This window comes from Bacillus rossius, chromosome 13 (assembly GCF_032445375.1).
Source record: "Bacillus rossius redtenbacheri isolate Brsri chromosome 13, Brsri_v3, whole genome shotgun sequence".
NCBI lineage: Eukaryota > Metazoa > Arthropoda > Insecta > Phasmatodea > Bacillidae > Bacillus > Bacillus rossius.
Genome location: NC_086340.1, coordinates 26405583 through 26433311, shown reverse-complemented (window position 1 = coordinate 26433311; position 27729 = coordinate 26405583). Strand labels below are relative to the sequence as shown.

The 27729-nt window shown below is 43.7% G+C and overlaps 1 protein-coding gene across 2 annotated transcripts in view; it reads left to right on the top strand.

Annotated features, from left to right (window-relative positions):
- LOC134538394 (methanethiol oxidase-like) overlaps nucleotides 1–27729 on the top strand; it is a 52734-nt gene that overhangs the window by 7811 nt on the left and 17194 nt on the right. Inside the window, exons 1-4 of one of the 2 annotated variants that reach the window (XM_063379688.1) lie at nucleotides 11789–11877; nucleotides 11972–12084; nucleotides 15983–16168; nucleotides 27231–27390. In XM_063379688.1, the coding sequence (XP_063235758.1) occupies nucleotides 27309–27390 (82 nt within the window). In that variant the 5' untranslated portion in view covers nucleotides 11789–11877; nucleotides 11972–12084; nucleotides 15983–16168; nucleotides 27231–27308. Of the gene's footprint in view, nucleotides 1–11710; nucleotides 11878–11971; nucleotides 12085–15982; nucleotides 16169–27230; nucleotides 27391–27729 lie in introns of those variants that run through there. The other variant, XM_063379687.1, reaches the window with a different exon arrangement.

Genomic DNA, 27729 nt, shown 5'->3' with positions numbered 1-27729 from the left:
TTTCTCTTTTAATAGTGCAGATATATTACTTAAAAACTTTCTAAACTAAGTAAGATAAAAATATTGCACTATTTATGGTGCAAATTATGGTGTATTTATATCAAATACAAATTTATGCATGAAAACGCATGGTTTCTTGTTTACATTACCCTTTAACGACCTTAACTATCAAATCATGTATTCTGTTAGATTTTCTTGATTATTTGACAGGTTCATTTTTACCTATTTTAATTAGAGCATGCATGTTAAAAACGCTACGTTTTTAGCATCCCAATGATGAGTGATACTAAGATCTTTAGCGGTGCTCCCAAAAATGTTCATTTTAAGCATGAACCAAATTATATCTAACTACATTTACCATATTGTTCACTTAAGCAAGCTATTTCACGCATGCGCATTATTAGATGTTTTGGCTAAAAAAAAATTATTGGTGACAAAAGAGTAAAAACTATTGCTTCTTATCCATTTGCTCTGGAACTAAATGTTAAATGTACATAACATAATATAGTGCTAGTAGTAACTGATATGTATAAACAAGTCAAAATAACATGGAAATGTGAGTCAATACACTGTAACACCAAAAATTAAGTCATGAAATAAAACACTTTCAGTTTAAGCCTTCATTAAAACACACATTGTTCTCTAACATCCCAGACTTGATGAGTATTATATTGACGTCGTACCGACGCTACCCTTAAGCCGGTTTCACCCGATCAGTGGCAGGTTGCCCTTTCGGAGCGCATCCTCTCCAAACCCCGGACGAGTCAAGTGAGAGCTCCGCCACGGGACCTAATTCGATGCATAACTTATAAACATAATATAAGTACAATGATCAGTCCCGTTAATTTCAATCACCACCAACACTTTAATTACTTAGTTAATCAATGCGCATCAGTGTAATTACGTGTAAACAACAGTCGTCCACTGACTTATATTTTCAAACAGTTACTTGCTAGTTTGTCATATATCAAGCCCTCAGCAATTAGTTTCCAGATACTAATTTGTAATTAAGTACCTGGAACGATTTTTTTACTTAAACTTATAGTTGTAAGGTGATATAAGTGTCTTGGCGCGCGGCGCGGGGTGGTGGGGGTAGCCCGGAAGCTACCCCGCGCGGCGGCCATCTTCCGGCAGTCTTCTCCAAGCTCAGGCCCGGGGCGCAACTAACGTTCCGTGAGCGGCCATCATCTTTGAATTCAACGATCACTCATTCTGCCATGTGAGTAATTACCCCAAAACTTCCTTTTATTAGCTGCCCACGTGTCCCCGAGCCCTTTTTCCGCGGATCCGGGACTATCCCGACCGGCTTAAAGAGCATCGAGTGCAACTGCGCCACTGGCTCCACTTGCGGTACTGGCCGTCTCCAGTGAACTTTTTAATTAACATGTCGTGCAAATGCCTGCCGGTATCACGAGCGAATAATTTGTAACGCCAAGCTTCGTAACGCCATCACGCGACCCCCCATGGTAACATACGGCACTGGCCGCCTCCAGTGAACTTTTAACCCGCAAGACTGCCGCGGAGTTAGATCGTAGCGTAATAATTAATTAGTGTTTTCATTGGGTAACCCGGAACTTGTACCGTGTACCAACGTAACTTGTCATTCGTGAGTAACGACTAATAAAGTTACTCAGAAACGTCCCCGTGTGTAATTTCAGTGTTCTTGTAATCCCATCAGCCAGGCATGCAACCCCCTATATTGCTTAGGGCGTATCCAGCACCAACACAGTAAGTTCGTCGTCATCGTAAGCCGACTTATCTAGCGGACCACGCTGGGGCAGAAAGAACCCACGATTCATCTCATGGTCTAGTTCAGGCTAGCCTGGCGCCCACCGGACATTCAATCCACATACACGTCACTGCAACCCGCTAGATATTCCCCCTCAGCTCCCACAGAGAGACGGGCGGCGGCAAATGGCGCCCCTGCGTGGTGCGTGACAAGAAAAACGAAATCAGAAAAATTCGAAAAATTCGCAGGAAAAGTAGGAAATTACGACGGAGAACGACCATTTTTAGAAAGCGAAGGGCGAATAGTCGCGGGCGTGACGTGGAAGGCAGACAAAGGTTTTTCCACCCCCCACCCCCTCAAGATTCAACATTCCAGCAGGACGTGCGACGCGGGCGGGCGACGTCACACTACCCCCACTCCGCGGCGACCGTTTCGCTCTCTGCTTTGTGCGGTGTTCCGGGCATTCCTCCTGCCCACCGTTCGTTCTCGCTCTTCGCTTCACACAGCCGGCGCGGCAGCCCCTTCCACCGACGATTTGGATCGGCGCGCGCAGCTCCAGCTGCCACCATTATCGGCCTCTGTTATATGCGACAGTCCGGGCACCTAGCTCGCGACCCGGCGTAGCGCGCACGCGGACACGCAACAAAACAGGCACGTACAGTGCGTGTCATCACACGGCCACGCATACGAGACGAAAGTTACGTGTTAACACTAGACATCATGTCATACCAGGGCGGCGGATTACCGGCTAATATGGATTTATTAACCGGACCGGAACCCGCCTGGGTACAATTCCTAAGTGGAAAGGGGAAAACGGAACCCACGACACAAGTTAACAACGGACTCACCGCGCCCGGAGCGACGGCTGTTTGCCCAGCGGCAAATCACGCCGAACACGTGCCCCAGTTACAAGACACCACGCGGTACATACCTGACTGGGCCACGGTGACCACACTCGCACGACCGAGCACTGGCCAGGCGATGTCGCTACCCGAATTCGGAGGGGCCCCACACGAGGACCCAAGCATGTTTCTCGAACAATGCACATCGCGGCTAACGCATAATGGCACACACCCTGCCGAATGGGCGGAGAGGGCCAGCGGGCAGCTACGCGGCGCGGCGCGGACTTGGTGGACCAGGTGGGGGCGCTTCGGAATGCCGTGGTCCGAATTCGCCGACAGCTTTACGCACCGGTTCGATACCGGATGCCCACTCATAGACTGCTCGGCGCAGTTTTATGGGGTTAGACAGCGAGAGGGTGAAGATGCGGAGGCATTCGTAGCCAATAAGATCAGGCTGTTTCGGCGAATTTCGCCTAACCAGGATCCCGCCCAAGCACTGCCAGTCGTGACCAAACTGCTTAGGGACGACCTACAGCCATTCATGCGGCTATACCAAACCACGTCCGTCGTGGACTATGCTCGACAAGCACAGGCCACGGAAAACAACCTCGGCGCCGGGAACCAGCGTCATCAGGCGTCCACGACCCCGCGACGACCTTCGATACTACCCCCACCGCCTCAGGCGACGCAAGATGTTCGCGGGCACGAGGAGCAGTCACGCGGGACAGCCGGACGAGCGCCAGACGTTAGGGTAACCGAAGCCCGGGCCCCCCAGTGCAGGTTAGGTTGCCCGCGCGGCACGTTCCATTGGCACAACGACTGCCCCCGGAGGAACGACTCACCCGGCCCACCGCCACCCACAGCACGACCGGACCCGCCCCCGCAGCGACAGACACCCCCGTTCGCCCCCACCATGTCGGGAAACGGGCCCCGGGGGGACCATTACTGAGTCCCCCGGCCGTGGCACCAGCTGTCCCGCCGAGCGCCCATCAACCCCTACCGACCCTGGGGCAACTGCACAGCCTGCCCGCCGGTCTTATGCGTGTGCTCGTGGAGGTCAACGGACACCCAGCCACCGCACTGATCGACACCGGAGCAAGTGCGGTCTTCGTGCGCCCCAACCTGGTGCCGCCTGGCACAATGCACCCGGAGCAGGGCGAACTACGCCTGGCCACCACCGCCCACACCGGACGGATGATCGGCCGCGCGGATATCAAGGTAAGCCTACGGGAGCTCGACACCAGGGTAAAGGCCATTGTAGTGCAGGATCTGAACGAGGAGGTCGTGCTGGGCATGCCGTGGTTAATTGACCAGGACGCCGTGCTTGAGCTACGTCATGCCCGACTCAACCTGGGCCGGACGGAACGCTACGTGGCTTACGCTATGGGACAGACGCCCGTGCCGGAAGGCACCATCACGACGTTAGCCGACATCCGTCATAATGTCCCTCCACAACACCAGGCCGACATAAACCGAGTGCTGTCGGGACGACCGGGCGTCTTCATGACAACAGGCCCGTTGAGACGCACCACGGTGGCAGAACACCGTATCCCGACCACCTCTGATCAACCAGTGTACGACCCACCACGAGGTTATGGTTTCCACGAACAGCGAGCCATCCGAGAACAAGTCACTGAGATGCTACTGAGCGGCGTTATCGAGCCATCACACAGTGCCTACAACTCCTGTGTCGTTCTGGCCTCCAAGAAGGACGGTACGAACCGGTTCTGCGTCGACTTCCGCCCCCTGAACGCCGTCACTGTTAGTGCCCCGCCCCCTCAAATCAGCGTCGAGGCCGCCGTGGCCGGACTGGGGAAAGCGTGTGTATTCAGCACGCTAGACTTAAAGTCCGGTTACTGGCAGGTGCCGATACGGCGCGAGGACCGGGAAAAAACGGCGTTCACGGTACCCGACGGACGCCGATTCCAGTTCCGAGCCATGCCCTTCGGACTGAAGTGCGCCCCAGCCACCTTCCAGACCATGATGACCAGGGTCCTGGAGGGCTACATCGGGGAGTTCGCCCTGGCATACTTAGATGACGTCATCGTGTTCTCGGAGTCGTGGGAGGACCACTGTCGACATCTGGCGCTGGTGATGGAGAGACTGGCCACCAATCACTTGACCGCTAATCCCGCAAAGTGCCACATTGGGGCGACCGAAGTCGATTTTCTGGGACACATAGTTAGCGAGGACGGCAACAGGCCACAACCGGGTCATCTCCGGCAGATAGCTGAAGCGGAAGTGCCACGCACGCGCAAACGGCTACAGCAATTCGTCGGTCTTATCAACTGGCTGCGAAACTATATACCTAATTTTTCGCAACGGATCGCGCCGCTTACAGACTTGTTGTCGCCCCAGACTCGTTATCGATGGACCCCGCCCGCCCAACTGGCCTTCGACGAGATAAAACAGGAGTTCACCCGATGCCACACACTAGCGCGCATAGACCCTGACCGGCCCTTGGTCCTACAGACCGACGCCAGCGCCCTCGGAACCGGCGCTGTACTGTTCCAGGTCGACGACCAAGGGGAGCGGCAAATAGTGGACTATGCTAGCGCTAAGTTTGGGGCAGCCGAAACACGCTACCACAGCAACGAACAGGAATGTCTCGCCGTCGTGTGGGCGATTAAGAAGTACCGCCCACACCTGGAGGGCCGTCCGTTTACGCTCCGCACGGACAACCGCTGCCTCACCTGGCTGCATACCATGCAGGGGCGGAAGGGGAAACTGATCCGCTGGGCACTGCTCCTACAGTCCTTCGACTTCGTCGTTGAGCACGTGCCCGGCGTCGAGAACCAGCTCCCCGACCTGCTCTCCCGTGAACCCGACACCAGCGAAGGGGTGGTGGATGACCACGACTGGGAAGACGTCCTGCCCCCAGACTACGCCACGGCACGAGGCGCCCAACAACCCGCCTACGCTCAGAACATCGTAGGCGAGGCCACGGACGACGCGCCTCCGAACACGGCCGCCGACGTAGACCGCCGCGTCTTAGAGGCCCAACAGCGATCTCCTGATGCCCACCGCCGTCGGCAATCGGCCGAGAGAGTGGGGCAGACGACCTGGCTCCTCCAAGGGGACAGGATAATGAATAGGTCTCCCGACCCGACGGGAACATGGAGGACCTACGTGCCACCGGAGGCCCGCGAGGCCGTGTTGCTGTTTCACCATGACCACGACCTCGCGGGACATCCGGGGGCAGATCAGACCCACCGGGCCATCGGGCAGTACTACCACTGGCCCGGGGTAGCTCGGGACGTCCGTGAATACATCAAGGGGTGCGAGGTCTGCCAGCAGCGCAAGGCTCGGCGTGGGGACGGGGTGCAACAACAACAACCCCGCCTACCGTCGACGCCATTCCAGACCATCGCCCTCGACGTGATGGGGCCCTACCCGCGCTCACCACGTGGCAAACGGTTCCTGATCGTCATCACGGACATGTTCACCAGGTGGACCGAGGCCTACCCCTGCGGCAACTCCCGGGCGGCAACCATCATCGGCCTACTGACCCGCGAGTTCCTTCCTCGTTGGGGCTACCCCCAATCCGCACTGACGGACAACGGCAGCCAGTTCCTGGGTGCACGTTGGAGGGACTGGTGTCGTGAGGCCCACATCGACCACCACACGACGCCCTCCTACCATCCAAGGGCGAACCCCACTGAGCGCCGGAACCAAGAGCTCAAGATCCAGCTACGACTCCGCCTCGGGGACGATCATGCTCAGTGGGACAGCCACGTCGCCGACGCGCTCTTCTGCGTCCGGAGGCGCGTGAACGCCGCCACCGGCATGACACCTGCGGAGATGGTACAGGGCCACAACCTCCCTCTGCCCGGCGAGTGGGCCACCCACGGCGTCCCCCACCCCGAGGAGCGAGGGGGAGAACGCGACCAACGGCGCACAGCTGAACATGATGCCGCCCGGCAACAGCAGGAACAGTATACCCAACATATCACCCCCCAGACCACCAGGGCACCACCCCCTCTACGGACGGGAGACCTGGTGTTCGTGCGGGTCCACCCGCTGTCCACCGCCCCGCGGAATTACTGCGCCGGACTCGCACCCCGTTGGCGGGGGCCCTACGTTGTCCAACGCCGCGTGGGAGCGACCTCGTACCGGATCAACCTGGGTGGTCGCCATGTCCGGAAAATTCATCGAGACGACCTCCGGCTAGCGGCCGTACCGGGTGCCCCGCCGCCCGATGGAGCGGATGACGACGGCCCAGTGGAACCCCGAGACGACGATGAAACAACTCCGGCCACCATGAGCCCGACGCCGCATGGGATGGGCCCCGCGGACGAGCCCCACCCCAACCCAAATGGAACCCCGGACCAGGCCGTTACCCCTCAAGGGGCTCAACGGGGCACCACGCGCCCCAAGAGGCTCTGCTTCGCCCCCACGACGGCAGGCGAAGAAGGCCACGGAGCTGGGCCCGCGTCTCAGAGGGGCGAGGGGTCGCCTGGCGAGAGAGTAGACCGCCCCCGCCGAAGACGACGCCGCCCTGCTCGGCGTCGGGGCTGTGTCCCCGACCGCGCCCCCGACGGGAATATGACGAGTCCCACAGGCGAAGTCCGCGTGACACGCCCAAGCGACGGCCCGGGAACCAGCACGGACAATCGGCTCGGCACGTCCGGCCCCGGGACGCCAACGCCCGGGACCCCCCCATCCGACCCGGCCACGGTCTTCATGGGCCCCGACGGGGATTCCAGCCGGAGCACGAATAGGCCACGACGGGAGCGCCACCCTCCGACGTGGCTCCAGGACTATGTGCTCGACGACGGCGAGCCAGGCGCCGCAACGCCGCCGCCCGACCCGGCAGCCACTGTCGCGTCGCCCCGCAGCGAACCCGCCGGACGTGAACACTCCCCAAACCGGGAGAGCTCCATCGCCCACGACGTGGCCCTACAAGGGGGAACGGACCGGGATTGGTCAGGCCAGTGTCGAATTACGGAGGCGACGCCGTCGGAGCTCAGGGACCTTGACGGGAACATGTCCGACGCGAACCCCGTCATCACGGAACCAGACGAGCCACTAAGCATTGCTACGGGAAGGCCACGACGGGAGCGCCACCCGCCGACGTGGCTCCAGGACTATGTGCTAGACGACAGCGAGCCGTGCGTCGCGACGCCGCCTCCCGGCCCAGCTGACATCGCAGGGATTGGGGCGGCGTCCCCATGCGCCGCGATGCTGCCTCCCGGCCCCGCTGCCTTCGCAGGGACTGAGGCAGCGTCCCCGTGCGCCACCGCTTCGTTCATCGCGACGCCGCCTCCCGGCCCAGCTGACATTGCAGGGATTGGGGCGGCGTCCCCATGCGCCGCGATGCTGCCTCCCGGCCCCGCTGCCTTCGCAGGGACTGAGGCAGCGTCCCCGTGCGCCACCGCTTCGTTCATCGCGACGCCGCCTCCCGGCCCAGCTGACATCGCAGGGATTGGGGCGGCGTCCCCATGCGCCGCGATGCTGCCTCCCGGCCCCGCTGCCTTCGCAGGGACTGAGGCAGCGTCCCCGTGCGCCAACGCTTCGTTCATCGCGACGCCGCCTCCCGGCCCAGCTGACATCGCAGGGATTGGGGCGGCGTCCCCATGCGCCGCGATGCTGCCTCCCGGCCCCGCTGCCTTCGCAGGGACTGAGGCAGCGTCCCCGTGCGCCACCGCTTCGTTCATCGCGACGCCGCCTCCCGGCCCAGCTGACATCGCAGGGATTGGGGCGGCGTCCCCATGCGCCGCGATGCTGCCTCCCGGCCCCGCTGCCTTCGCAGGGACTGAGGCAGCGTCCCCGTGCGCCAACGCTTCGTTCATCGCGACGCCGCCTCCCGGCCCAGCTGACATCGCAGGGATTGGGGCGGCGTCCCCATGCGCCGCGATGCTGCCTCCCGGCCCCGCTGCCTTCGCAGGGACTGAGGCAGCGTCCCCGTGCGCCACCGCTTCGTTCATCGCGACGCCGCCTCCCGGCCCAGCTGACATCGCAGGGATTGGGGCGGCGTCCCCATGCGCCGCGATGTTGCCTCCCGGCCCCGCTGCCTTCGCAGGGACTGAGGCAGCGTCCCCGTGCGCCAACGCTTCGTTCATCGCGACGCCGCCTCCCGGCCCAGCTGACATCGCAGGGATTGGGGCGGCGTCCCCATGCGCCGCCATATCTATGCAGCACACGTTCAAGTGCTGTATTTGGCTGAAGATACCAAGTGACGTCGGAGACTAATCGGCAAAACCGGGCTTCTCTAGGGGGGGGGCGTTTGACGTCGTACCGACGCTACCCTTAAGCCGGTTTCACCCGATCAGTGGCAGGTTGCCCTTTCGGAGCGCATCCTCTCCAAACCCCGGACGAGTCAAGTGAGAGCTCCGCCACGGGACCTAATTCGATGCATAACTTATAAACATAATATAAGTACAATGATCAGTCCCGTTAATTTCAATCACCACCAACACTTTAATTACTTAGTTAATCAATGCGCATCAGTGTAATTACGTGTAAACAACAGTCGTCCACTGACTTATATTTTCAAACAGTTACTTGCTAGTTTGTCATATATCAAGCCCTCAGCAATTAGTTTCCAGATACTAATTTGTAATTAAGTACCTGGAACGATTTTTTTACTTAAACTTATAGTTGTAAGGTGATATAAGTGTCTTGGCGCGCGGCGCGGGGTGGTGGGGGTAGCCCGGAAGCTACCCCGCGCGGCGGCCATCTTCCGGCAGTCTTCTCCAAGCTCAGGCCCGGGGCGCAACTAACGTTCCGTGAGCGGCCATCATCTTTGAATTCAACGATCACTCATTCTGCCATGTGAGTAATTACCCCAAAACTTCCTTTTATTAGCTGCCCACGTGTCCCCGAGCCCTTTTTCCGCGGATCCGGGACTATCCCGACCGGCTTAAAGAGCATCGAGTGCAACTGCGCCACTGGCTCCACTTGCGGTACTGGCCGTCTCCAGTGAACTTTTTAATTAACATGTCGTGCAAATGCCTGCCGGTATCACGAGCGAATAATTTGTAACGCCAAGCTTCGTAACGCCATCACGCGACCCCCCATGGTAACATACGGCACTGGCCGCCTCCAGTGAACTTTTAACCCGCAAGACTGCCGCGGAGTTAGATCGTAGCGTAATAATTAATTAGTGTTTTCATTGGGTAACCCGGAACTTGTACCGTGTACCAACGTAACTTGTCATTCGTGAGTAACGACTAATAAAGTTACTCAGAAACGTCCCCGTGTGTAATTTCAGTGTTCTTGTAATCCCATCAGCCAGGCATGCAACCCCCTATATTGCTTAGGGCGTATCCAGCACCAACACAGTAAGTTCGTCGTCATCGTAAGCCGACTTATCTAGCGGACCACGCTGGGGCAGAAAGAACCCACGATTCATCTCATGGTCTAGTTCATGGTCTAGTTCAGGCTAGCCTGGCGCCCACCGGACATTCAATCCACATACACGTCACTGCAACCCGCTAGATATTCCCCCTCAGCTCCCACAGAGAGACGGGCGGCGGCAATATTTATTAATTTTACAATGGAGTGTGCAACCAATTGCACATGCCAAGCAGCAGGGCCAACCAAGGGTCCGGGAGTGAATAATTTTTGTCTGCCCCCCCCCCCCCCCCCCCCATTAACTAATGTAAAACTTTTTAAACTTCACAATTAAAAAAAATATATATAAATATTGTAAATATTACCTGGCCATAAATGTAAAGGTGATCTCTGCATATGACATTACTACGGGCAAGATTTCATAGTGAATTGCGATAAAACTGAAGTAGGTAACACCGAAAAGCATGCCAAAACACAACATATTACTGAAATGAAAGTTATATGATGGAATTAAAAATATCTTTTAATGTTTGAAATTCAAGGAATGTTATTTTGAGATAAAAATTGTACGAAAGTGCATGAGAATTAAAGTATTTGTTTTGTTTGTGCACCACAAATGCTCGCTCGCAAATTTATGATTATTGTTTTGAATGTATCTGATCTGTTTAAACAATTTATTATAAATTATTTTATCAAAAATATGCAGTATTCAGTGGAGTAAGTATTACAAAAGATCTTTTATAAAAATATAAACAATAGAACCAAAATCTTTTGTTTTAAAAATGAAATTGGACTAAAAATAAAACCATAAATGTTTGCCTCTATACATTACATGTTAGGTAAACCCAAACATTAAAAATAAATTGGAAACTCAACCAGCCATACCTGGAGCCCAGCCCATGGGTATTTCGCTCCATCCCCCCATTTCCCCCTCCTCCTCATTTTCTAAACCTTCCTCTCAAAGGCCCATGCCTAGTGAGTTGTAAAAATTATTAATTTTTACTGATGTGATGATGAATTTCTTAAAGTAAGCAAATGCTTGCAACATAACAGTTTGTATAAAACCACATCTGTGGAGCACAATTTAAATGACGCTACGTAGCTTTGATTTTCCACTTTATTTCAATCATTTCAAAACTTCTGGGCCCAATCGAACACTTGGTTTTACTTAAAGTACCATCACCGAACTGTACTTGGAGTCTCTTCATAATTTCACTCGATTTCACACCTTTTTTGGCGAGAAAACGAATAATATCGCATTGCACAACTGACGCTGGTACTATCATAGTGATACTGACATGACTGACATGAGTGTGAAGCAGGGGCGTAGCCAGGGGGGGGTTTTAGGGGTTCAAACCCCCCCCTTAGCACCAAATATTTAATTAATTTCTTATTAATCACTCAAACAAATTTCATATTAAATTTAATAAAAAATTTTACCATTACAATATTTAAATTTAAGTACCGAAAACCGCTAAAATAGCACTATTTTACACCTTAAAATCCAAATTTTCCCGGGGGAGGACCCCCGGACCCCCCGCTTTAATACGGGCCGGGGGGGGGGGGGGGGGGGGGGGGGTTTGCATGCTTCTTAACACCCCCCATACACAAATCCTGGCTACGCCACTGGTGTGAAGGCCATTTACATGCCTATCCCTCTCCATTCTCCCAGCACGCTGTGCCGCTCACATTGCTACTTGAGTCGAATGAACCAAATTCCTGTTTTTATTTGAATGACCCTAATATTTACTTAAGCAATTTCATGATTCATAAAAAAAAATAGAAATAAAATATAACCAAAAAAATTGTGTATTTTATAACATGGTCTGATCTGTGTTTGAAGGATGCGGATGTGGTCCTGGATACAAAAGCCCTTTGGACGCCCTGAGGAACGGGCCAAGGGAGAAACTGCTCTATGTGGTGTGCATCCAGCCCGATGCCGAAGCGTCCAGAAAGCCGGACTACCTTGCCACCGTAGACGTGGATCCAGACAGCGCTACATACAGCCAGGTACAGTCCCGCTTTGTAAGTGGCTCACCTAGTCATGCGTGTATTTTTTTTAGTGAGGCGAGACGATACGCGTGACACCTGCTGGTGCTTCTAGCACGGTTTCGCCTCTGAACTGGCGCGCAGTCTTCCTGCCGTGCTTGGGGCAGCTGTGAGGTCTGAATGGTTACCATAACATGAAAATGAAGATGAAGTTGTACTGCAAGTCACGTGAGTGCTTTCAAGAATTTGTACCGGGCATTTCTTGCCTAAAAATATATTTCTGAATACACGCATTTTAGCCATTTTTACTCTTGAAAATATACAGTTTATAAATTAAATACGGAAACATCATTCTCAACCACCCGCAACATATTCGTAAATGCTTTTCGTAAAAAAAACACTACTCGGATATTTTGTGTGTGCTCTGGTTGCTAGGCCCTTAATCCTGAAATTTTCGGCTCAAAATTTTGTAATATGGTATTTATCAAGCTGCTTAAGTTGATGAACACATTTTGTTAGTGGAGACTTGTTTTGAAATAGTAACATTCATATTTGTTTCTTGCCAAATAGCAACTTCAACAACTTGTTTTAAATATCCTGGTTTTATGATATACAGTTGGCACATTTTCGAAACATAAATCTTTCATCTATTTTTAAAAGAAATAGTATTTTCATCTGATAAAGAATACCAAGGTTAAAGCAATTCCTGTTACTAGCAAATTAATCTGATAATAAAGTTTAAACAAATCAAAAACGTGTTCTCGTGAAAAAAAATTACAATTTTGTGACTTCGTGTCATTTCCTCCAGATATTATTTTCTGTATATTAATTTTTTCTTTGATATTCTCACTAAAATTATTTAAATTCTATAATCTGGCATGTAAGAGGTCTGAACGTGCCAGAACAAAGAGCCTTTACTGTATGAGTATATGTGTTTACAGTACTTTTAAAACAAATGCTTACATTCTGAGTGTTGACTGCAAACCTAACTCCCTAGGGAGACCCAAAGAAATTGATACAAAACTATGGGAATTTAAAAAAAAAAAAAAAGATGAATTCAACCTGGATGAGTGTCGTAAGTGACCACAGCCAAGCAGTGTAAAGTACAGGAATGTTTATTATTTGTTTTTGTAACAAAAAAAAATTACCGTATGGTTGGTTGTTTTAAAATGTTTACTAAGTTCTTAAAAGAGTTTGTAACACTAAAGGTAATATACATACCGTTTACAAATATTAAGGATTTGTTTCTTACCGATGCAGCGCGATGAAAGAATACTTTAATTTCAAGGCTGTGTTCTATGAGAAACTAGCAGTAAAAGGTTATTGAAATTCTTTTAACACTATCATGACCAGTTGTATCAATAAAGAAAACTTTCGTCTGGTGTCAATTGTTTGAATTTTAAAAAAATTTTCACACATTGTTTTCAAGTCACATTTATATTTTACCATTCTCGGGAAAATAATTTGATAGTAAAAGATAAACATGAATGGATTTAGTAAGCAGCTGTAATTGCAATTTTACTGAATTGTTGTATTTATCAGTAGAAGAGTTGCCCCTGGGTATAGGTCACATCATCTTTAATTTTGGGCAAAATATATAACATTTTCACCATAAGGGTCGCCCTAGAATAAGGGTCGCACCATGTAATCTGTCTTCACTTGAGTTCCATGGATACAAATGAAGTGTTCCGTTCCTCAGCTTACTGGCATGTAAGCAGTACAGCTCCTCTAGTGTTGACCCTTGGCTCTTTGTGTGTTTGCTACGAGAGGTCTTGAGGCGGCCCACTTCTTCCCCCCCCCCCCCCCCCCCGAGGGTTCATTATTACTACACCTCCAATTCCTGCACTTTATAACGAGAAGTAGTAGAAGGCTGCAATTTTTGTACCCTTATTCCCTTTCATCATAGTTTAGTTATTTACACACATATTCAAACTACACTGTATAATATTGTTATTATTTTTATAACCAAAAGTAAAAAAAATTGCATATGTGTCGCAGTACATTTTTTATACTAAAAAATCAGCATGAAATATGTGACCCATACACGGGTGAATATGGTGTAATGCCACCAACCTCTCATAGACCGAAATGATGCATGAAAGGACGCGAGTGACTCGTCCCTAGACTTCGCGGGGCACTGGGCTATTTACTTCTATGGAGGGCCTCACCTGGAAAATTTGAAAAATAAAATCTTTCAAACAAGATTTTAAGCCAACTTGAAACTTAAGTTTTCGTGATGGGTTTGCTAATTCATCTGAAGTAATTTTAATGTTCTTTCCTGATAAATTATCCTTGTGTCAGTTTTATAAATGCTTATGATAAAATTCCGGTGGCATCGCGTAATTATACATGGCAATTGTATGTTTGAATGTTTTTTCTAATGTGAAATCGTGAATTGAAATTGTTATTGACGAGTACTTCGGATTACATGCTAATAAAATTTTGATTTTCCTTTCCCATTTATTTGCATATTTTTACGGAACACTAGAGAAACAAGTGAAACAAAAATGAAAAATACTGACATGGGTCCCCGCTAACCGCGGTGCCCTGGGCGATTGCCCGGCTTGCGCCGCTCTAGAGCTGCCCGTGATGGACGATACTATAAGGTTCCTTGCAAATACTTGAAAGTTCCTTTAACTAAAGTGTAATTTAGTGAGGTATTCGGAAGCACCCATAATTTTGCCTTTTAAAGCCTGCTCAAACCATTTTTTAAATTATTTTGGCATTGCATTGTGAGAAAATTATTGCATCAGGTTCGTCGTGCCTTTTAAAATACATCCGTGGTTGCAATGTTGGTATATTTGAATTTGAATTGTACAAGGTGGACATGTTACTGTGTATACACAATTATGTAAAAATATTATAATAAAAAAATTAAGACATACACTGCTAATATACTGTATTTATTTCCTTATGATTGCAATTTTACAAATTATAAAATTTGAGAATATCGCAAATACAGTCATGTTATATCTATACTTCTATACTAATATTATAAAGCTGAAGAGTTTGTTTGTTTGTTTGAACACGCTAATCTCAGGAACCACTGGTCCGATTTGAAAAATTCTTTCAGTGTTGGATAGTACATTTATCGAGGAAGGCTATAAGCTATATTTTATTATCAATAACATTAGGGGTCCATACTAAAAGTCCAATTTAGAATCAAATGCATTGGTGGGGGTTAGATACAACATGCAGTACACGTACAACGTGTGTGTTGACAATGCCGCAGGCGCTATAAGTTTATTTCCTATTGCCTATTAACATTGTTGCCACGCACTAGATGCCTTATCATTCTTAATTTTCCCATACAAGTAAAAAACACCCGTGTGATATTAACAACGAAGCAATCAGTACCCTCATAAGAGTTCAGTTAGTATTTAAATACTTTTTATCACTTTAAATCGCAAACCTAAACTATTGTTTTTTTCTCTCTCTGTGTTTAATTTGTTTCTTTTTTTTTCTTTTACTAAAATTATTTTTATTATTTTTAATTAATTTTTATTTTTTGGACCATCAATCATTTTCCTCTCCCGTTACAATTCTGACAAGGACTTGTACTATATATAATTTCAAAATTCCATCGCTTAAGGAGTTTAAAAGGGGTAAATTCTGTTTTATAATAACACATCATAGAAGGTAAGTCATAGGGTTTGTGTCATTTCTCTATGTCCGCCACACGGTCATATACGTCCTATCCTTCTCCTTGGCTAAACCCATCCGAGTGAATCTCGCGGCTGCTAGCGAACTAAAGGTGCTAATAACAGTTTAGTTTAAAACTTCATCATAGATGGCGTTTCCTTGAATTTGTAACGCGTTTTGTGCGTCCGTTACGTCTTGCCTAGGGGTTACCTGCCTTCACATAAAACGAAGCTGAAAATTGGTGTCCCTGTTTTGTTGATGCGTAGTTTTGATGCACAGAGATTGTGCAATCAATGGGACTTTAAAATCAAAATGTCCAGTTTTTAAAGTGTATGTCATATAAATTTGAAACTCGGTAGTGACGTTCCTTATATTATGATGTGTTCAGCCTGGGCAACGCCGAGTACTTCAGCTAGTTTACAAATGATTGGCATTGGTTAATGAGTTATTTCCACTGTAACTGAAGCAGCTTGCGACCCGGCAGGTGGTCCACCGCCTGCGAGTGACGCACGTGGGCGACGAGCTGCACCACTCGGGCTGGAACGTCTGCAGCAGTTGCCACGGCGACGCGGCCCGGAGCCGAGACAGGCTCGTCCTGCCCGCGCTCGGCAGCGACAGAGTCTACGTGGTCGACACGGGCTCCGACCCGAAGGCTCCCAAGCTGCACAAGGTACGGGCAGGAGGTGCTTATGTTTCACTGGGAATTTGACGCTTGTTAAACCCTCGAAGCACAGTCACTGTGTCCATGTCCAAATTATTTTGTAGAAAACAAGGAACTACGTACTTATTCAGCAGTCATTTTTTCTATTTATTCCATTTAAAAATATTGATTAGTCTATTTTAAAAATATATGTATATATATTTACAACTTCAAGGTATCATTTCACATTAACATCAATGTAAAAAGAATATAAATGTTTGTTTGTTCAAGATCTAAAATGTCAGAAAGTTCTTCACCCATTGCTTTGAAATTTTGACACAATGTGGCATTCAAATACACGCATGTTTTTTATATACCTACTTGTGTCACACCGGTGACAAGTTACAGGATAGAAAAAATATAGATAGGTGTATATATATATATAAATAAGTGTTTTGTGTGTTTGTCTTATGTTTTGTAAAGATAAAGATATAGATAGGAAGATATAGACGTAGAGAGATATAGGGAGATATACAGATGTATAGCGAGATAAGAGCAAGGGATATATATTAGGGTGATGCTTAAAAGACCAAAACAAAATTATTTTTATTTTTGCTTTAGTTCACCCTACCATTTTGTTCTACCTGATGAGAGAAACAAAATATAATTTTTTCAATTTTTTTGGACAATTTTTAGGGGTTGCTACCAAGCTTTGAAGTTATAAAAAATATTGCAAAATAAAAATTTTTCAAAAAAAATTTTTTTTTGTTGGGAATTAATATTTTTTTATTACAACCCAGTTGTTTGTGGTTGTTCAGTACAAAAATGTTATTAAAACCTGATTTAAATGCTAAAATTATCTCTATTTGGTTTTTAATTGCACAATAAAATAACTGATAAATGGTAAAAAAAACACAATTTGGCAAATAATTCTTTTTATTTTAATTTCCTTACAAATAGATATCAAACATGGTCTTGTAATACTGTGATAAAGTGTCTGAAATTAATTTTATATATATATATATATATATATATATATATATATATATATATATATATATATATATATATATATATATCTGTGTGTGTGTGTGTGTGTGTATATATATATTTAGATTCTTAACGAACAGTATAAATTTTTGTTTTAAAGTAATGATGTAATAAAAATACGTACAGACACAGAGTCTTTTAAAAACTATTCAAATGAAACCTAACCAACTGCTATAGTCCACTAGGCAGACAACAATGTGGATTTTTGTAGTCTGGATACTTCTGCCTGATTGATTTTACAAGTAATAAAATGTACTGTTTCTGGTCTTCATTAAGAATAAGAATTTAATATATTTTTGTATAAGGGACACTCCTCTCTCTGCAGTATCATTTACTACCTTGAATGACTTAACTATTTCTTTCATATTGACATATTCTTCATCTTTCTTCCAATCCCAACTTTTTTTTCAATAAACTTTGAATCGATTCCGGCGATGGAAAAGAATCGTTTTGTATTATTGCTGACAAAATCCTCTAGCCCTTTCTTATTAATAGTGTCCAGGTCAACAGTGATGCGCTTTGGAGAGAATTAAGCTCCTTCTTTATTCAGTTCTTACACCATTTTTTTCTTTGTTGCAAAAAGATAGAGCAATCAGTTCTTCAGAAATGTACCATAAATGGCCACAAATTTTGTTCAATGCCTTTTATTCTAAAACACTGTTGACTTCCTCATATTTCTTCAGCTCTTTCAGAAGCTCTAAATCGTTCCTTGGTGCCGAACATGCTGATGGAACTTGGAACCAAAACTTTATGTAAATAATGACTGAGAACATACAGATCTCAAGCAATCCTTTTTCTTCGAGCTTTGTCAATTTAAATTGTTCTCTAAATAAGAATATTTTCAGAGAATAAATTGATTTGGCCATCCATCGAACACGGTGAAGACCTGCAGGCTTCTTAAATGATACACCTTTTTCTGGAACTCCTCCTAGAAATATTATGCATAGCTACAACAGTTCCTTGTGGTCATCTCTTGGTTGATATTCACTTAGTTGTTTTTGAGAAAAGCCAATTATTTCATCTTTAAGATTCTTTATCTTGCCCGTAGATTCTACATAATTTTCAATTGTTAGATATTCTTCTTTATTGAGCGATGACCAACATTTCTGGAATCTCTTGAATAACATATTATCTGGCCCTGAAGAAGGTCCTAATTGGTTTTGTACGATTGATTCGAGCATTATTTCCATAATATGGTGCCTACATGGTAGGCAAAGCATTTCTTTATCCATTTTCTGTTCAAGTAAAATACAAGCCCCTTTGCGTGATCCAGTATTAGATGCAGTTGTATCAAAACACATACTCTTCATTTTATCAATTATACCCCAGGTATACGAGAGAGTCATAAACTGCTGATGATATTTTTTCACCCTCTCCAGATTCAAGTTTTGGTATGCAAAGGAGCTGATCCACTTCTTTCCCTGAAACTAAAACTGGAAGACGGTCGACTACTTCCTGTCCTGTAATATCCTCTAACATTTTCCCATCCCAGTGCACAGTTAAAGGTACAGCAGCTGAAAACTCCTGTTTTATGTATTCTGCTATGCTCTGTCTGCATTCAACTCGCTGGCGGCGTAAAGAAGAAAAATTTAGATTATATTTTGCATGGTCACATCACAGCCGATTTAAAGTGGATGTAAGGACAAGAGCTGCTTTGCGATCACTTATTTTTGCAACATCCAAGCTTGTAGTCAATTCTCTGTTAAGCAGCTTTTTTCTTCCTCTTTTCTTTAGTCCTATGTTTTGTATTTTCCCAGATTTAGATGTTGAAGGCCCCTCAAAGTCACTGTCGTAATCATGTGAGGATTTATCATCGGAAAAAATGCTAGGAATTTCTGATTTACACATGATTGCCTTAATACTATCACTTTCTTTTGCCTTAAGCACTTCCATTCGAGCCTTTTTACGCTCTTGCTCTTCTTCCTTCTTGGATAGTTTCTTGTCAATGCCACCTATTTTCCCTGGACGTCCTTTTTCACGCTGCAACACTAAAAAGTCTCTATCTTCTTGAATTTGAATCATTTCCAGTGCCTTTGCATGCGCTACATCAAATAAGTAATCTAAATTGTAATTCCATGTTTCTTCTTTTAGTCTTAATACTGCTGATCTTTTAGATTTGTTCTCTTTATTTTTCTTCAGATTCTGCCACTCTTTGAATAACTTTTCTACTTTATCAACAACCTGTATTTGCTGTCTGGTAGGTATCCTAGCCTTATTCCAAACAGCTAGCAAATCTTTAGAGGTCGAATAAGCAGCTTCACGAATCTTTTGCATTACTTGTTCTTTACAATAAAAAAAAATACGGACAGTACTTCCCGTTTAGATGGAAGTTTGGTATGAATGAACGTTTCAGACATCTGTCCGACCAACCATATTTCTGTCTTTTTTGCTTGTAGAAATTGCAGAGTTTTTACTATGTTCCATGGTAAATACTAATAGTTATAAAATTAGTAACCATAAATTATATGACTTTTCAGTTTAAATTCATAAATTTGCACCCTACATAGATAAAAACTTTTCAAGCAAATGATATTTTTTAGTTTGTTGTGTAATTATTTGGTTTACTATTTAAACAATGAATACAAAAACACTTACTAGAAATTCACAAACCAAAATCACTTTCAATAACCAACTTTAACCACACACTCACAATCATAATTACTTTTAAAAACACTCTGGATAAGCTACATGAACAACTGCACAGATCAGACAGGCACACTGCCCAGACAGGTACTGACAGGCAACTCACACATGACCTCGGCTGAGGGTTGGTTGGAGGGGAGAAAAGGGGGAATTTTGAGCAGAGGGGGATGGGTGAGGTTGCTTGGAGGGGAGTCTCAGCACAACAATGTTCCCTTTAACATGTAAAGTGGTGGTTGGTTGCTCAAGTATTTTAAAATTACTTACTTCCTTATATTAAAAATTCATGTGCTGCAATATTGGTAATTTTATAAACTTTAAATGCTGGTAGCAACCCCTAAATTCACTTTAAATACAGCCAAAAAAAATTCTAGACCATTTTACATGTGGGAGAATAAAATGAGAGGGTGAACCATTAAATTTTTTAACCTTCATTTTTAAGCATCACCCTAATATATATATGTATATAGAGAGAGAGATATATTTATAGCAAGACATATATACCAATCCCTCGCTTAGCACGTCTTCAGATTGCGCAAATCCAGTTAGTACGGAATCGCCACAGGCAAAAACAAAGTCTGCTTCAACTCGCTAAACAACAGATGTACCGTGGCATACAGTTAGCTATTCGAGGGAGAAAGAGAAGCGTGCGCAGGTCTGACTACGCTATCGGCTGTTGTACAAACATCAGCTATGGCAAGTTCAGTTGCAGCTATGGAGTGTAAAGGACCAAATGTTTTTACATCTGCCCGTATGCCACTGTGCCGTATCGTTCCGGCCACAGACCGGGCAGTGATGAACTCAGTCTAGCCAGTGGCAGGGAACTCAAGAGCGTAATGCATCGTGTACAACTGTCTCTAGGTATGGGTTTATTCATAACATTATAAGGGTGTTTGTCTGCGGTATTCTAACTTTAGGCAGCAGGAAACTTTTTCATGATAAACTTTTCATGCTTTATGCAACTTACTCAGTACTAACTCTCATACATCTCATTGACAAGTTAAAGAGTTTAATTAATTAAATTATTTTATTTTCATAAATAAGACCAGACAAGTGTCATTATATACAGGATAGGTTACATATTGGTAATTTGTTACAGTAGTTCATAAAAGTGGTAAAAATATACACAAACATTAAACTTGAACTTTAATACGTATAGATATAATTGATACTGTACAAGATGTACAAGACTAAGCATGTTATTAAGCATTACAAAGATTAAAAATAATATTCAGAAGAAAAAAAAATACTTTTGAGAGGTTTTAATAAATAAAGTTTAATGGTGAAAAGTAATATTTTTGATGCAGAAAATATTAAAAAGAAAAAACTGTTTAAACTGTGGTAATTTATTGAATTACCATCGTCAGATAAATAACCGCAGGAAATTTAATAAGGTTTTAACATCCCAAGGACATATAATTTTTTTGTAAATTAACTAATTGTAGCAGTGGTGGATTGCCTTGGGAAGGGGGAAAAAAACTGTCTCACAGCCACCTCTGTAACGTATACCATTCAGGAACCCAGGTTGTCTTAGTGATCCACAGCCCCTGGCGTGTTAGATTTGATTTTTTGTAACGATGCGTTCTACGCACTCAGCCATGTAGGGATATATTATTTAGTATTGCCTGTCTATCTTTTGTCACTATTTTTAATGGTAAATGACCAGAACCCATGAAGTAAACATTGATTACAACAGAGTGATTTCAAAGTTGCAAAAATCAAAGACAAAGTGTTTGGTTGAAACCACGGTCTAAGAAGGGGAGGTCTGGACACTCCCCAACCAGGCCAGCATGCAAAAGTGGCACACCTAATGTCTCCGTAGTTCCTCTCCGCTCCACCATCTGACCTGTAGCGCTGGTTGTTCTGCGGTGGTATTTTAAGCTTTGTTGTTATGAACAACTCAACATAATAATCATTTAAATGTTCATTTAAATGTTAAAAATGCATTCATCTCCAGATATCGATACAGTATTAAATTGGATGTGTTTATTTTTTTATAAGTTTGGGAATTATTTCATAAATTAGGTTACGAAGTACAGTTTCCACATTGGCGTTTGCGGGAAGCCGGGAACTTCATTGTGAGCAAGGAGCATTGATTGTTAGTAAAGAGAATAAGCGTATATTATTTTAATTGTGAAAATGCCTAACCATTGTGTTGCACCTGGGTGCAAAACAAATTATCAGGCAAAGTCGGACGAGAAAGTTGCAATATTCCGAGTTCCCAATGATGACAATGTTAGGCAATTGTGGCAGAAAGCAATTCAATGAGACAAGTTTGTACTTAAAAGATCCCATTATGTATGCGAAAAACATTTTGTGGAAGACGACATTCTCACAAAAAAAAAGGAACACAAAGATCAGTTCGTAAACGTCATTGGAATAGTAAGTTAAATTTTATTATTTGTATGAATGTAGTCTAAAGATTACTTATTTTTGTATAGGCCCGACTTTTTTAAAAATGGAATGTATGATGTCGAATTTTATTAATGGCCAGCACAACCCTGATAATACCTGTTTGTAAGTAGTTTGACAATACACCATTTTTTATTAAAATATAAAATTTGCAAAACGAGTGCGGTCTCTTCCTTAAAAAAAAATAATAAAAATTCCAAAAAAAAATTATTCAGTGCTCTAAACTTTCCTTTGTTATTTCAAAAGGCGCAGATACAGAATTCCAACTCGTTTTGGAGTAATCGCCGTTTGTAATTTACATTACAATACCTGTGCATTCATGTGGTCGAAGTCATTATTTTTGCTTGCTGTGAATGTGCGTCTTGTTTGTTTTCGACAACTTATAAAAAGTATATATTTTTTATTTGGATATTGTAATGCAATGTAAATTTAAAAAAAAATACGTCCCTACTATGCACCCAAGCTGAAGCGTCAACCCTTGACATGAGACACAAAACATTGACGATGGCACTTATTTGTGTAGCAAATAATGTATTGTAAATGCAGGTGTGATATTGTTATTCAAATACGTAAATCAGCCAAGTTATGTAATTTGATTCAGCCTTTAATTTTAAATGTTAAAATATAGTGTAATTATATTAAAATTCATTGCAGTGCATCAAATACTGTCGTAATTCTCTACGTTTGTGATTATGGAGTAGAGGGCCACCATGGAAATAAAAAAAAGTTAAAAAAAAAACTTATTTTTACTTCCTTACATGATTCTTGATTATTCTGCAAAACGGCATTGCGATATTTCCAGTAATTTGCATAAAATTACCGTTTTAAACGAGTGTATTTTTTTTTAAGTTTTATAGATATTAACATATTAGTTTGCGGAAACGTGGCCCTATGCCCGATTATCACGTTACTGAGCGTCCTCCGGCGATGATTTTAAACTATCGTTGTATCGTATATTATTTACCTCTTGTTTGTTTTTCACGAGAATTGACAAATTCATCATAACACCTAGTGATATATTTCCACCGCAAGACACCTAGCGCTAGAGTTGAATAGCGGACGTCGAACGAACTATGGAGACAGTAAGTTGTCACTTTTATCTGGCGAGTGTCCAGACCTCCCCTTCTTAGACCGTGGTTGAAACAGAGGTGCAATGAGTATGGGGAAGAAAAAATGACACTTATCTTGGGCTTAGGAAAGAACTGTTCAAAATAAAGGAAATAAAAAAAAATTGTAATAAAATTTTAACTGACATTTCAGTGTCATAATTTGTATTAAATTGCATTTTGTTGAACTTATTTGGTTAGTTAACTTTCATTTTGTAGCAAATTCAGTGCAATGTTTTTTATAGCTAATTATTATATTAAATGTATTGTGTATTGATCAGGGATTGGCTGATCAAATCCACAAATGCACAAATCTTTGAATACCATCAAATATATAGTATTCGTATATTTGAGATTGTGGGGAAAATATTTAAAGAAAAATGTTGAAGGAAATTCAGTTAATTAAAAAATTTAACACTGACAATTTAAAGTTTGTTACATCTATTTGTATTTTCCTTTGTACCTAACTTCTACAGTTTCCGAAAATATTTTACTTTTAGTAATATGTATATATATAAATAAAATTAGGATATGTATTGATTCTAGAAACTTAGTTGATGAAATGAACAGGTAATGGTTGAATGTTTTGACAATAAGTATATATTTTTTTAAATTCTGGTACATGATTTAATTTTTTACCTTTGAAACATAGATTAGGATTTTAAAGGTATATTGGAGATACGAATTGTGATTCGTGGTTAGTATTCAAAAATATGGGGATTTGACCCATCACTAGTATTGATTTTAACTTACTTTGTGCTTGAGAATCTTACCTAACATTTTCAATCATATTATTAAACATATGTTTTATCTCCTCTCTGCCCCTCCTTTAAATATTCTACGAATATTCCAATACATAATGTGTGTTCTTATGTATCATACACTATCTGTGCTCGTGACTTTCTTTGAGTGGGAAGAATAATTCACACAGGTTATTTTCACATGATAGATCAACATTTATTATTTTTTAATGTGCACATTAAAGTAAAAATTACATTGAAACTAGGGCTGTTCTGATACGCGATACTGGTATTGGATATCAGCTGATATTTATCTTTCGGCTAATCACAAGGTATCTGCAAAGGTATTGGTGGCATCGGAAAGAAAAATACCTGCACAGATTAACTATGACTAAGCAATAGAATGTTTACTAAAAAAAAACACATAATGAACTTTTGATGAACCTGCTTTTATTGTAGATTATTTTAAATTTAATAATAAAATTATAACCGTCACCTACAAGTTTTTAAAAAAAATATTTTTTAACTACTTATTTATAAATTGTGGCAAATGGAAATGGGTTTTTTGACGTTGACGTCTAATAAATCAATGAACGCCGGCTCCATGCACGAATAAGTGTCCCGTTATGCACATTGTCCCTCTTCGCTGTGTCCCATTACGCTCATTTTATATTGCTCTTTGCTAACCTGAACCTCCTAGCATTGCGACCGAGTCCGTGGCGTAATTCTGTTTTCATGCATTTCAATGTAACATTTTCATTGCTCTTTGCTAACCCGTTCCTCCTAGCATTGCTGCAGAGTCCATGGCGCAAATATATTATTTTTGACTGCATTTTGGTGTTGGGTAAGCCATTTTCCTTCACATCATCCTTGAAACACTCCCATTCGTTTCCTACTTTTCCTATCATCGTCCTATCCTTAACAGAATAACACAGATTGGAAGAAGTTAAATAGCAAACATGTATAAAAGTTTGACGTTAGCCGGGGCTTCGCCCCACGAGCCTGACCATCCTCCGTTTCCTTCCCCAACACCTTTCCTACCCGGCATTTGTGTCGTAACGTACGTAGCCGTGTGCGATTCAAACTGCGCGCCACGAACTACAGCAAGAGGGCGCTTAGCTGCAGTGCGCTGCACCCCTAAATGTGTTGATTCATATTGTAACCCTTTTTCTTTCATTCTTTTGCCCCAGTGTTTTGTTGCAGTTTACCCATGTATTTCTTTAATTTAAATGTTACGTTACTTAAAAAACTATAGACGTTGCCCGGGCGGACCCGAATAGGCACGGACTTGGACGAGGGTAGGAATGTTTTATATAAATTCTCAATAACTACGTAAATATTAATGTACTTTAAATTGCCAGTAGTTTTTATATAATTTTTAATGTTAATCTATGATTTACTTAACTTTCGCCGGGGCACGGAATCGCAGAATGTGTAACGGTAATTGTGTTCGGCGCGAAGGGCGCCATGTTGCCACCTGCAGACCATGAGCTCATCCCAGTCTCCTTCTACAGCCGGCCGAGAGCGGACGTCTCTGCCGACACCCCGAGGACATCACCGTTGATTCACTGATTAGTAATTCTATAGTTTAAATTATCCAAATCACTTTCTTTTCATCCTCGGGGCCTCTCTCGGTCGGAGAGACTGTATAAGTATTAAATAGTCACTCCACTGAGTTTTTTATAACATCAGTGTAATAAGTAACGACTTGGGGCGGCCACGTGCGTGGTTCGCCTCCTCACCTAATCGGATTCGTGCCTCGGACGTTTTCTCAGTTGTATCAGTGACGGAGCGTGTACGGACGTAAAGCGTGAGTAGAATAAACCAATTAACTGTGTTACGTGTCTTTGTGTTCGGGGGGCCACGTGGGATCCCAACCTGGCCGGCGGCGTGTGGGACGCCCTGAGAACCCACTGCGGATTAGAAGCGTGCCAGACGCTGAGAGCGGGCTTAGGTAGGGTCGAGAGCTGCGTGTAACATCTGGAGGGCTAATATCTCGCCTCACACGGGCCACGTAACGCCCTGGGTTAGAGTCTCCAGCCGGGTCCACGTGCCCACTCACGTGGTGGCGCCCACTAAATTTCACCGATAATTTTCACTACAACACCTTACGCCCTCAAGTTATAGTTAAAATAATCTGTTCGTTAAAGTAATAAACAGATTTGAATTAATGAGTGCAAATAAAAGTAAATTTATCAATTAAATTGTAGATTTCATTTCACTCCTTCTTTGTATACATACAAAATAGTGATAATTCAATAAAAATGATTCAATTTTATTCATAAAAGTATGTAATCATTTCATCAATGTTTTGTTATGACGTCACGTTAAACTATCGTCCGTAAACCGACTTTACAGACAACCAATTTTTTGTGGATATGGTTGGAATCCTTGATATTTCAAATTTTTCTCTTTGTTGTTATGGGTTTACTGAAATAAATTTTTGGTGTATTATTATTATAATATATTTCAAACTGTTAGAGATTGTACAATAAAAATAAAGACTAAAGTATTCCTGGGTTACTAAGTTCCTAAGTTGTTCCTAAGTAATTGAGTTAAATAAGTTTGTACAGAAATACAGTTAAACCTCGTTTCCAGACTACCTGGAATCAAAGGTAATCCGGGCAATCCAAAATCCAGATAATCCATGTAATATGGGTAATAAGCAAAATATAATTTTTAAATGAACTGACTTACCATTTACTATTATAAAAAATATGTTTTCTAACAAAATTACATAGTATACATACCCTATATTGTTTATAGTTCATAAAAAATAAATTTTCACATTATATCTTAACAAAGAATTTGTCAACTTTCTTCTTTTCAAAAATGTATGGCGTTTGCATGAAGTACGGTCAGCTACATTATCGGTTGCTAGTCATCTTTTGTTTGCATAGATATAGAATACAATTGTCATTTTTATGTGAACATTTACTAAAAATGTCTAGAAATCTGATCCGGACTATCCAGAGATCCAGATCAATGAGGGCCAAATAAACAAGGTTTTACTGTACAGACAAAACATTTTTTACCTTTGGTTTTTTTTTTCTAGAATCTAATTTACTATCGGAAAATATTATAATAATTCAAAAATCAAAAAACAAACACTTTCATTTTTTTATTTTTTTTTTGTTTTGGTAGGTTTTGGAGCCAGAAGAACTGCATAATCTGAATGTTACGGCTCCCCACACTGCCCATTGTCTGGGCTCTGGAGAAATAATGATATCGACTATGGGCGACAACACCGGCAACGGTACGGGAGACTTTGTACTTGTCGATGCGTCGACTTTCAAAGTCAAAGGTAAGATTTTATTTCTTTTCCTTCCTCATGCTACATGCATTGCCTCTTAGATGATTTAGTCTATTAGTCCCCATACTTGTCATGAATCACAGCTTTAGCCAGGATGTGCTTGTTATTATTTTTATTTAAACTCTTATTTATTTTTAAATGTTGGATCCTCCAAAATTTAGGAAGTTGATGAAAGATGCGTGCTTCCTTGCTAAGTGATGTGTGGAGATAGTGTCTTTCTTGATAGTTAATTCATAAATCCAAATGCTTTAAGATTATTCGCTGGAAATGAAAGAACTTGTTTCAGTGGTCTGTTTTTCTCTGACTGTCATTTTAATTAATACTTGGACA